Below are 12,761 nucleotides of genomic sequence, written 5' to 3'. Positions count from 1 at the left end.
TTCATTGGGTGGGCTGGGCAGGGAGACCTGGGCCCTGTCCCACAGATCATTTCCATCAGCCCCATAGTCACAATTGTTTAACTAGAAATTATGCAATAATTTATTATAGGAGTCATAAGAGCTAATTTAACATTAAGAGTATTTTCCCTATGCTATTTATATTTATTTGTTTTTTTAATTTATTTTTATGCAATGCTGAGGATCGAGCCCAATGCCTCACACATATGTGGTTGATATGCACTGGACAGGCTAGCAGGGGGTTGCTCAGGGTCTGTCCACACATTCCCCTTTCTGTGCTGAACAGAATTTTCTTCATGTCCAGGACACAAAGGGCTTAAATCACCCACAGACAAGAAGAGTCTGGCTTGGTGTTTTCAGGAAAGCTTCCCACCCTCCCCAGCCATCCCACCTGCCAGCAGAATACCCCTCCTTTCCCAGGTTAGATGTAAGGGAACCAGACCCAGTTAGATGTAAGGGAACCTGTTCTCAGAATGTGACTCTGCTGCCCCATAGAGGCCAGATAGCTGCCCGTCACCCAGATTACCATCTCTGTTCAACTCTCAGAGCCATGGTGTGGAATCAACAAAGACTTCCCACACGAGAACAGGCTTGCTCTCACTAGGGAGTCAGGGATCACTTGTGTCTGGCAGAGACTCCAAGACAGGCAGAGGAATGGGAGAGTTTACACTGGAGGAAAAGGAGGGTGTCAGGTGTCCCTGAGTGGATGCTATTGACATGGGGATTCTGAAGGTGGGTTACCTAGAACTGGAGTGCCTATGAGCCAGGTTAGGGGTGGCTTTCTCTGGTTGGTCCTGAGAGAGAAGGAGAAGGAGACCAAAAAAAAAAAAAGTGGAGAAGCTTGACAGCCATCGGCCAAGTCCTCACCCTACTGGGCTGATGCTGAGATGCTGTGGTTTGGTTTCCTGGGCTGGTTGTGTCGAGGTTGCGTGTCGTAGTTCTATTGTCAGGTGTGGTCTGGCTATTGACTGTTTGTATATTCAGTCCCTCTGTGTCAGACAGTGTCGGCTAGGTTATTTTTTTCTAAGTAGAATGAGTCTCACCTGATGGGACAGCCCCAACTCTGCTTTGGCAATGAAATGTCTCTTTGTATTCCTCTCTCCTTGCCATTTTCCCAGAGTGGTCAGTGTGTCACTCCCACCTCTGGCTAAGAGTCGGTTCGTTAGGCAGAAGGCAGAGCAGTGTCTAGTAAATAGAAACTGGCTGGGTCCAGACGGAAAGCTTGGCCTGGGTATCCTTGGAAAGAACTTAGAGCAAAGGGAGAAAAGACAAGAAGTCAAAGAAACACGTCTTGGTGACCATCAGATAAACCCCTGAGCGACCTGAAGCCAAAATCCCTCTTCCAAGGGCCTTGCCTTTCCATGCCCACGGAGCAGGTGTGCTGGTTGACTGTAGCCCTCACACCACCTCGCACACTGGGTTGGAAGCTCCTTGAAAAGGTTGTAAAAAAATCCGATAAAAGGCACAGGGACCAGAAGGTTTTATGGGAGAGTTCTGTAAAACCTTTGAATAAATGATTCATATTTAAATTAGTCAAAAAAAAGGACAAGATTCTGTATTCATTTTATGAGACTTGCTTAGATTCAACAAGATGGCCATAGAGTACTGAAGGAAACTTTAGACCATCCATGAATATATATGCAAAGATTCGAAATAAAATATTAGTAAATCAATGCTTCAGTTCCTAGAAGACTAAAATACCTCAGCCCAACAGGTTTATTCTGATAACATAAAAGTTATTTAGTATTAGAAAATAAAGGAGAAAAACAGTATGTTCAATAGACACTGAAGAGACCTTTCATAAAATGCCTACAATCTTGATCTTCGATCCCCTAAAATCTTGATTTTTTGGAAAATTCTTAAAGAATAAGAATAAATTTGGCCTTCCTTGACTTGGGGAAAGACATATTTCAGAAATGATGTAAGTCTGATAATAGTCAGTGGATGATGTAAGTCTGATAATAGTCAGTGGTGAAACCGTAGTGTTCTCTCATTAAAGTTAGGAATAAGATGCAGATGTTGCTCTTATTGCTATTATTCAACTTTCTTCCAGAGAGATCCCAACCCAAGTAATAAGACAACAGAAATAATTGACAGGTATACATTCATACACAAAAAAATTTAGAAAGGTAATTTTTATCCTTCTGTGAAAATATTATTTTCTACTAAAAACCCCCTAAGACATGCATCTAAATATTTACTTTAAAGATCTAAATAGAAAAGCATTCTCAATTACTAAAAATTATATATTTACAGTGAGCTTATTTGTGGAAGAAAACTTTAAAATTTTATTAAAGAATAAGTGGGGGGCTGGGGTTGTGGCTCAGCAGTAGCAAGTGTGAGTTTGATCCTCAGCCCCTCAGAATGTCACATAAAAATAAATAAAATAAAGGTGTTGTGTCCAACTACAACTAATATTTAAAAAAAGAATAAGTGAACTGATAAACCAAGTCCCTGAATGCTGAGCACTCAATAAATGAGTCAGATTGATGCTAATTAATCTATAATTTGACAGAATCCCAATGAAAACACCAATGGGATTTTGAGAACTGTGGGAGAAGAGTGGCATACTTCAGGGAAATGAGATCATATTAAAGACAAATGCACAAAAATAGCAAAGAAAAAATTAAAGTAGAACAAAAAGAAGGGAGCTTGCCCTACTAGATAGGAAGAAATCAAACTTTAAATTAAAAGGGTCATATTGATGCAGGAATTAAAAAAAAAAAATCAGTGGAACAGAAATCACAAATGGACCGTGGTGGACATGTATTTCGTATCTGCTAAGGTACAACTTCCAGATCAGTGAAGAATAGACTCTTGATGTTGAAACAACTGACTCTCCACTGGAGGGAAAATGAAAGATCTCTAACTCACACCATTTTCAAGTATAAATTTCATTCGGACTGAAAATGAATATAAAATAAGTACTATATGAGTATTTAAATAATCCTCAGAATAGTGACAGCCTAAGAGGACATGAAATGTAGGAGACTCAAAGGAAAAGAAGCAAATTTGATCACATGTGTGGGGAGCCACATTGAGTTACCACAACTTCCAGTCCTGATGCACCACGGGGATCGGAAAGAGCTACACTCACCTGTTCTTTTATAATCTTACCCCTTTGCCCTGTTTGGGATAGAATGTTCCATGGAAACTCCCTTTGTGAGTCCCCTTCTTTTGCTCTGCCTTTGTGTGTGGCCTTCCTCCTTGCCACAGTCAACCAGCTGATAGCAGACATCAGGAAGCTAGACTCAACCCCCTGAAACCTGACCCCTGGCCTCATTTGAATGGCTTCTCCTCAATAAAAGGGTTCAGCACCTGCTCACTCACTTGCTCTCTTTTTGTGGACCCTTAAGGTCAGAGGAGCTGTCAAAGGACCCCAAAGAGAAAGGTATCTCTGTCTCTTGTGTGGTTATTTCGTGCAGCCCAGTTCACCTGGAGTGACCCTGAGTGTTTTAGTCCTGGAACGCAACACACATGAAAATTAAAATTTTCCAATTGGCCAAAGACTCCATTAACAGATACAAATGGCATACTTGAAGAAAGCATTTATAACATGTTTAACAGGAAAGATTGATTGCACTAATTAGACTGGAAGATCTCTACCAGATTAACAAGGAAATGATAAATACCTTCAGAAGACAAGACAACCCACAGAAAATGCAAATGACAAGCCTAAAAATGGAAAGATCATTTCATTAGTAATAAGAGAAGTGCAGCTGAGCATGGTAATCCCAGCAACTCAGGAGGTGAGGCGGGAGGGGTTGCAAGTTTGAAGCAACTTAGTGAGACCCCATCTCAAAAAAATCCTGGGGATGGAGCTCAGTGGTAGAGCATGCCTGGATTCAACCCCAGGACAAAAAAAGAAAAGAAAATGCAGATTTTAAAATAGGTCTCCATCTTAGATAAAAACCAAGTCCAATGAATGGATAAAGAAAATGTGGTATACATACACAATGGACATATTACTCAGCCTCAAAGAATGAAATTATGGCATTTGCTGGTAAGTGGATGGAACTGGAGAATATTATGCTAAGTGAAGTAAGCCAATCCTACAGATCCAAGGCTAAATGTTTTCTCTGATATGTAGATGCTAATTCACAATAAGGGGGCGTAGCTAGGAAAGAATATAGGTACTTTGGATTAGATAGAGGGGAGTGAAGGGAGGGGGTGTGGAGGGGAGGAAGGATAATAGAATGAATCAGACATTATTATCCTGTGTGCTACACATCCAGTGTAACTCTACATCATGTACAACCAGAAGAATGAGAAGTTATACTCCATTTATGTATGATGTGTCAAAATGCATTCTATGTTCATGTTTAACCAATTTGAACAAAAACTTTTTAAAAATGTAATACAAGGATATCGGGGCTGGGATATAGCTCAGTTGGTAGAGTGCTTATTTGCCTCACATGCACAAGGCTCTGGGTTCAATCCCCAGCACCACAAAACAAAACAAAAATACAAAGATATTGGAAAATTGAATACAATAAATTGGTGTTTATAATGAATAAATTTATTTCTTCAAGTGATAAAAAACCAACTCTGAGAATATCAAGTATTAGGGTGTAGGGAAATAATCAGTTCTCTGCCCTCTTAGATTGATAGCACATTTTAGACAGCAATTTCTTTTAAAATCAGTAATGCCCATAACTTGGACCCAGAAACCCACTTCTGGGAATCTAGCTGGCAAATATTTCATGTCATGCAGTGATGTTCACAGCACCATTGTTTGTAATTGTTGTAAAAGAAAAAAAAATTCGAGCCATTTAATGTTCATTGTTATGGGAATGTCTAAATAAAATGACACATTCCTGCCTTGGAATTCCATGTACCCACCAATAAAAATGAAGTCAGTTCAGATGAATATAGAATTTAGTAAAAAGTAAAAAGTGTGACTGAAAAGCAAAGCACAATTCCAATTCTTTATTTGCACGTAGTGTGTATTTAAAGAACATATACACACAAACATCCTCAAGGGAGGTTCTGGTACTTTCAATTATTGTCCTCTTTGCTTCTATTATTCATGGATTTGATTTTGGTGAGCATGATTACTTTTATCACTTTTAAAGAAACAAACAAACAAAAAAACCCATAACTGGTAGGAATTAAACCTAAGCATTTGTCTTTATAGGCTTTAAAATCTCAGGTCAGAATCAACCTCGTTTATTTGTGCGACAGAGTTAACAGCCAGAGCCCAGAAGGCAGGGAAAAAATGTGGAGAGATTGAAAATTCAACACACATCCCCTGGCCCAGCCAGGTGGAACAGTCCATGGCGTCCATGTGACCCTCTGGTTTATGGCTTTTCCTGCTTGTCCTCGTGATGGGTGAGCCCAAGGAAATATGGCCATCAGACGGATGCTCCTTGGCCGAGGGTTGTGCTGTGAGGAGTCCACCAGCAACCGGGCCCTGTCTGAGCAGCCGTGGGCTCACGGGTCCTTGTCCCTGAAGAGTGTGAGGTTGTGCTTCCGGATGTGTCCCAGCAGGACTTGCCCCCGCCGCTCCAGGGTCTGCAGGACCTGCTTCAGCCCCTGGGCTCCACCTTGGCTCTCCCAGAACACTGGGTCCATCTGCAACGACTTGAGCAGCAGATTCTGTAGGCAGCCTGATGCAAGAACCTGCACAGCAGACTCGGGAAACCTGCAGCAAAGTCCCCAGAACCCCACAATAGAAAGGGAAAGCAAAAGTGATCTCAGAAAGTTCCAGTGAAAGGCGAAGGCAGACTGTCCAAGTTGCACAGCTGGAGAAACCAGGCAAAGTTCCCAGGCCCGCTTCTGCCATCTTGTCCTCAGGGGATTTTTTGACCTGCTGTGCTGTGAAAGCAGAGGGCAGATCTTCTAGATGGGGCCCATCCCACAGAGAAGCCTGGTGGATCAAGTCTGCTCTCCTCTGCTCTGTTTGGCAAAGGCAGAACCAGAATAAGCCCTGGGAGGACCCAACTGCCTGCAAAGGGTGAGCAGGGAATCTCAGTCCCCAGGCTAGCTCTCATATCCACAGCAGGGGAAGAACTAGCCTTCCCAGACCCCAGTAGGACTGCTGGTTCTTCAGAAACAGGAGGATATCAGGGTGTACCCCTGTCAGCTTTCCCAGGGCTCCCCACTTCTCCTAAAGCTCAGATCCAACAACTTTGGTCTGATGGACTGTGGCTTTCTCAGTATCCATGGTCCCACAGTCTGCAGCAGGGCCATCGAACCTCATTCCGTGAGCGTCCACCCAACCCCTCAGATCCTCACCCGTCAATGCCTTCTAGCAGCCGAAAGTTCAGCTTGTCCTCAGGGTGCTGAAGGTTGCCGGCATTATCGATGTAGACCAGATGAGACGGATTGCTGCTCCGAACCTGGGGTGGGAGGAAGGGGGAGAGGATGGACAGAGAGGGGTGGGTAAGGGTGCAGGATAGCTGGCACCTATGGACTGTCAGTCTTAAGGGACTGGGACCCTGAGCTGTCAGTCCCCACAATCCATCCTACTTGTCCAAATGGTCCCCGTGACCGAGTGCTTACTCTATAAGGGGTACTATGCTAAGTGTTTTTCAAACATGATCTCAATCCTCCTAGCAACCCTAGGAGGAACACACTAGGATTAGCCTCATTTAACAGAAGCAATAAAAAAGCAATTTGCACAAGATCACAGCTTATAAGTAGCCTGGCTGGTTCACACCTGGACCTAGAGAGTTAAGCCCCTGCACCACCTGCTAACGAACAAGACAAGGAACCGCTTCCTGTTTGCGGGGGCATGAGTGGGAGCTGGGAGGTGCAAAAGGGTTCTACTCCTCAGGTCATCACAAGAAATTGCACACGTGCATGCTCACACTACACACGTGTGTACACCTACACACCTACTTTGCCACCTGCACCCGAGCACCTGGCATTCCCTGAGCATCATTAAAAGCACAAGTGACTCACACCATTTATCCTCAGAAAGCACTGATCAGACTATTTCCAGAGGAGGAGAGCTTAGTGTCTCCAAACCCTTTTCCAAAGTACAACCAGCAACAGAATTCTTTAGTACCTTAAAAAAAATAAGGTGTGGTTAGGACTGGAAGCCATCTTTTCTGGCTCCTACTCCCATGCACACACTCCATCCCCTGCATTCTCCAAAATTCCATGCTAATTCCCCACAATCCTCTCTAGCAACCTAAGCTTAAGTCAGGAGATTTTGTTTTCAGGACCCCTGTTTCCCCGCTCTCTGCCTCTTCTCCAGTCCACTCAAAGAACTTGTTCTCAAACTCTGCTTCCAGGAGCCCCCAGGGTTCTCTGGAGTTTCTCTGGGGTGGTGGAGTTCCACCCCCACCCCACCTCAGCCACACTCTCAAAGCTCCATTTGGTCAGTTTTATGCATTCATTGCAGATTCCAGGAAATATACAGGCAAAGGGTTCTGCTGCTAAGAAGAACAGGATTGGGAAACAGTAGTGTCTGATCCTCTGAGACTCGCCAACAGTGCCTTCCGCAAGAGACAGGAAGACCCAGGTCTGGAGTGACAAGGAGCTATTGTGTGGAGGAGACATACCAGGATGTGGACCAGTCGCAGCTCTGCGGGGTTCCGGCATTTCTCTCGGAGTCTTTCTTCCACACAGGGGTCTGAGGGCTCAGGCTCGAAGCCACAGCAGTAGCGATCCAGGCGGTCATGAACCTGCAGGGATAGCCAGTCTCTGAAGGGGTGGCACAGTGCCTGCCTCTAGCAGGCCCAGCTCTGAGGCCACCTGGCCTGCCGTGCCCTCACAACACCGGGGCCTCTCTGGGGCCCATCCTCAGTGGCTCTCTGTGCTGGTCAGCTCCATGGCTGACCTCCAGCTAGGAATGGAGCCTCCAATTTGCTGCTCTGGTCAGCTTGCTCCGTCCAACAGGAGCTGTTTGTTCATGGCTCGGTATGGATTGCACCCGATGCCCACTGCTCCTGAACCCTGGCCTTGAGGACACACCGGGCATTTTAGAGTGGGCCAGAAGGGTTCCATAAGAACACTTGGTATTATCCTCCCTTTAGAAGGCAGGAGTCATGCCTATGGGTCAGGAACCAACAAGATTGTGGGTCAGCCCCTCGCCCTGACCTACAGGAAGATATTGTCTGCTATGAGCCTCAAGAACCAAGAGAGAGGCCTAAATAGAGGTGGTAGAATCCTCTGGAGATAGAGAAGAAGGTTCTGCTAGGGAGAGAAAGACAGGAGAAGAACCATAGTAAAAAGGGGAGGCAATTTTAGAAAGCTTGGGATTGGATGAGAGATGAATTCAGGATGAGTGTCCAGGGAGAATCACCATCACTTACAGGATTCACTAGTAGGGAAGACTCGCACTTTTTCCCCCTCTTAGGAAAGGATCTTGATTTAACACATGACCTTGTTGAGCACTTAAGGTAGAAGGAGAGCTCTCAAGAGGTCTGGGTGTGGAAGGACTTGCTTTGCATGAGACAGGAGGAAAATTCAGTTTGTTGCTGTAGAAAGGGAGAGAGGAATGGAGAGGGGTTAGGTGCGGTAGGGAGCCACAGGGGGCAGAGGGGTGAGATGTGCCTTTCGGTCACTCCATCTTGGAGCAAAGCTGTCATCCCTGTAAATTATTTAGTGGGTGCTGGTAATGGGGCTGAGCTTTGAATTCCAGTTGGTATTGGGGGGGGGGGGGGAATTAGGGCATGAGGCACAGGAAATACACAAAAAAAAGGAAGAGCCAGCTCTCTGGGATTTTTCTGGGTCATTTCCTTAAGTCTCCAGGAGGTGGCAGCAGTAGGGAGGAAGGATTTGAGTTCTGGGCACTGGATAAGTCACATAGGTGCCTAATTCTCCGGCCACAAAGTGTACCAAGTTCCTGAAAGAGCACTGCATGGGGAAGACTATGATCCCATCTTTGCAGAATGGCTGGTCTACACTAAAAAGCCTGGGAACACCACTGGGGAGAAAGACACCAGCAACGGCCCTACAAACCAGCTCCAGTGAACATGCCTGGGGCTGGGGCCACCCAGTAAGAGAGGAAAGAGTCTGGGCAGAGGTGGGGGAAAGACAGCCGAGGGGGGCAGGTACAGGAAGCCAGGTGGCCCCACGCTGGGAGGAAGGGGAGGAGAGCCCAGGCAAAGCTGGCAAACTTCCTCCCTTAACAGTCAGGAGGCTCCAGTTCCTTGCAGCCAGACTCATTCCCAACCCTAGTGCTGATGGCACAGAACAGGCCCAGGCTTCCCCTCCACAGAAATGGCAGCCATTTTCATCCAGTGAAGCGATGATGGAGCATCCCTCAGCAGTGATGCTATAGTATGGTAGAAAATACATTTGGTCTTTGTTGCCAATTCCTGGCAAAAGGCTCCTAAAAGCTTTGGAATTTTTCAAGTGATAGCAATATTTTATTACCCACAACGAGGCCCTTTGGGTCACATCTGTGTTTTTGCCAATGTGGCTGCTCAGGGTGAATAGGGGTGGGAACTTTCACGAAGCCCATGACTCCAGCCAAGCGGGTCATGCGGGCTGCAGATGGGATTATAAAAACTTCTGAACAATGCAGAGAGCTTCAAATTCCAAAAACTTCCAGAATGGTGAACACATCTATCACTTCTCGGTGGCAGGGTGGCACTCCCCAAATCCTCAGGGACATAGGCTACACTTAGGGCCCTTCCCGACCTCCCCCTGTCCACCTCTTCATCTGGATGTTTACTTGTACCCTTTACAATAAACCGATAAAAGTAAAGTGTTTTTCTGAGTTCTCAGAGTCATTTTTTTTTTTGCACATTTTTTGCACATCGAGGAGGATCCCTTACTTCATAGCTGGTTGCTCAGAAGTACACTGTAACTAGCATCTGAATGGAGACTGACTTGCAGGATTAGATAACTGACTTTGGGTAGACAGTCTTGACACCAAATTGGTGTTGCAGAGTTGATTGGATCAGGAAAAAAACCATCATCAGGTGACCATTACCACCACCGCTGTCACCTCTAGCTTGCTTCTTCCTCTTCGCAGCCTTGCAGGGAAGGCATTATTATCCTCACTCTACCCTTGAGGTCCCAGAGCTCAAACATGCCCAAGGTCATAAATGCAAGATGGGTACAGCTGGGATTTGAATTTGATGAGTGAGTGCTTCATCCTGGAGGTGATGGGCTGGGTTCCCCTATTTGTGCAGGGTGGGCTGCAGATGGGCCCAGGGAAACAAGATGGTGGTGCTGGCTAAAGCCCAACCAGGTCTGACTCAGGTTAGACCACAGAAGATAGATTGGACCCTTGAGACACCACCCAGGCCTGCTGCTGCCTCAGCTGTCATGGAAGGTAGAAGGCTCTGGGTCTTCTTCCTCCTTCAGAATTTTGAATTCTTTTCTCCAGCCTTAATTAGTAAGGCTGAGACCAGATTAATTAATTAATTCCATGATGAGTGACAACGGAGACCTCCTTTGACCTCTGCAAGTGGCTCAGGCTTTCCTGTGCTTCAAGGCGGGGCAGGATAACAGGAGAGCTGGGGCTGCTTGGGCAAGCACACACTCATTAGAGGACCTGGTTTTCCTGTGGGAGAACTTGTCTTCCCTGCTGAATATTGTCTGTTGGCATCAAAGTCCCCCGCATTCCCAATCACAAGGTAGAAAGGGGCCAAGTTCCCCTGGCCACTCACCTTCACCCCTGTTCCTGGCTTCCCAAGGCTTCCCAGGGCTTTTTTCTTCCATTCTCTGAAGTTCTTAAGTCTTTTTTTTTTTTAATAATTTTTAAATTTTTAGTTGTGGATGGACCTTTATTTATTTGTATGTGGTGCTGAGAATCAAACCCAGTGCCTCACACATGCTAGGCAAGTGCTCTGCCACTGAGCTACAACCCCAGCCCCAGTTCTTAAGTCTTACCAAAAACAAATTCTCACATTGCTGAAGTCTGTGGCTTGAGTTTTCTCTTTTGGATGAAACATGCTTAGTTTCTAAGACTATAGCAGATATCTTGGTACCCACCCATGAACCTGGAAAGGTCCCCATCATATAGCTCCCTAGTCTAGGGAAGCCCTCTGGCCCCTGGACAGATATGGCCTCCCAACTCAGCAAACTAAAAATGCCATAAAATTAATATCTTTCTACCATCAACCAATGTCTTATGGGAGTTGGTGACAAATACCATGGCACCTCCCTCCTAGAGGATAATACTCTACAGGAGTGTACTACACAGTCTGTCACGGGTCCCCACCTGCGTTGAGCCTCACTCGCCCACAGTGGTCGCTCGTTCATTACTGCATCCTTGGTGGACTTTTCTTCCTTTCTTCTTTCTCCTCCCCATTTGTTCGCCAGGCTTCCTAGAACCATCTCCAAAATGAACTTCTGGTACACAGATCCTAGTTTCGAGGTCTGTTTTTGGAAGACCCCAAATTTAGGCAGAAGCCCCTCACAGTCTCCATTTGCTGCCATGTGTCCAGGCACTTCTTGATTAATGTTTTAATTAAACTTTAGCATCTAGCACAGGACACGATGCTCCATGGAAGGTCAGATTAGAGCCGGGTGGAAACAGATTCCAGATGCTGAGTCTGGGTAGCATCCTTGCTAGTCTGCTCACATTGCTGATACCTACGGAGCATGCCCCAAGTGAACATATCCAAGTCCAAGACTCTCATTTGTGGCCATCCAACCAGGTCTTCAATTGCAATTAAAATAACTCTGCTTTGAGGAGATTAAGAAAACAATAGTTTATTCTGAGCCAAATCAGTGACCATAACCCAGGAACACAGTTTGAAGAGATATGGAATGATATAGCTCTTCCCTCTGTGGAAGAAGTTACAGGAGCTTTTATAGTCACAAAAGAAAGTAGGTGGTGTCACCAAGCAGATGGACTATAAAGAGGCAGGGGAATCCCTTCTCCAGGACTCAGATGCTGTCTTTAGCAAGGTGGGGAAATCTTTTACAGGATTCAGATATTCTCACATCCTTGCTTTCGGCTAGGTAGAGACCAAAGGTCTCCCAAGCCCAGTGGGAGAATTAAGATCAGGACTCAGATTTCTTGCTGCTCTCTACTTTTCCACCCACAATGTTACCAACGTCCCCATATTGCCTTAGGAAGCCTGCAGGGGCCTGCTGTGGGTCCACTTTCCTGTTGGTGGCCAGTAGGAGAGAATGGGAGAGAGATAAAGGACCTGTCCCACCAACAGCCACAGCATAGAAATTCCTCCCTTCTGCCAAAGGGAGCAGCTGACATATATTCATCCTAGTCCAACAACAGTCAGTGGTGATGTACTGATCCCTGAACCCATCTTCTCCCAATCTAGGAGTGGGTGGAAAGTGAGTCAAGTTGGAACAGAGGAAGGAGCATAGAGCAGACAGCTGGGTCTCCTGCAGTGAGGAAGTCCTCATTCAGACAACTAAAAGACCGGCCAGGACAAGCCTGAGGATAGGGCCCTGCAGCAAGCCTCCCATCCCTCCCATTCATTCCAAGTCCACTAAAGCTAGTCTCATATCACCATATGTCTCCATATTGTCCTTGAACTTAGCAAGGGAGATTCTGAAGGATATGGAAAATAACATCCCCCAAGAAAAGGGGAATGACAGCCCCCAGGGAGAAAGGAGGACAGTGTGATCCAGGAGGGGAGGAGGGGAAGGCAAACAATGGGCTCTGGGCTGTGGACTTTCATCCCAGTAACAGTGGGTTTCACATTTTCGTATTGTCTAAGTTTTCTCAATTTAGACTTTGAACCTGCACAGCTAGTTTCCTGACTACCCAGCTGGCATGTTCTAAGTCTCTAGTGATTAAGACACCCTAAACATTCTGCTATGATTATCATTAAAACCTATATATATAAAAAAAAGACCCATCT

The 12,761-nt window shown here is 45.7% G+C and overlaps 1 protein-coding gene across 1 annotated transcript in view; it reads right to left on the bottom strand.

The window, feature by feature from the left end:
- Positions 1 to 4,599: 4,599 nt before the first annotated feature.
- Gask1a (golgi associated kinase 1A) overlaps positions 4,600 to 12,761 on the bottom strand; it is a 57,393-nt gene continuing 49,231 nt past the window's right edge. Inside the window, exons 3-5 of the mRNA XM_027932088.2 lie at positions 7,530 to 7,652; positions 6,256 to 6,359; positions 4,600 to 5,662 (exon numbers count right to left, since the gene is read on the bottom strand). Of these exons, the coding sequence (XP_027787889.2) occupies positions 5,452 to 5,662; positions 6,256 to 6,359; positions 7,530 to 7,652 (438 nt within the window). The 3' untranslated portion in view covers positions 4,600 to 5,451. The remainder of the gene's footprint in view (positions 5,663 to 6,255; positions 6,360 to 7,529; positions 7,653 to 12,761) is intronic.

Source organism: Marmota flaviventris, chromosome 1, assembly GCF_047511675.1.
Source record: "Marmota flaviventris isolate mMarFla1 chromosome 1, mMarFla1.hap1, whole genome shotgun sequence".
Taxonomy (NCBI): domain Eukaryota; kingdom Metazoa; phylum Chordata; class Mammalia; order Rodentia; family Sciuridae; genus Marmota; species Marmota flaviventris.
Note: the sequence above shows the minus strand (reverse complement) of the source record. Positions and strands in the feature narration are given on the sequence as shown.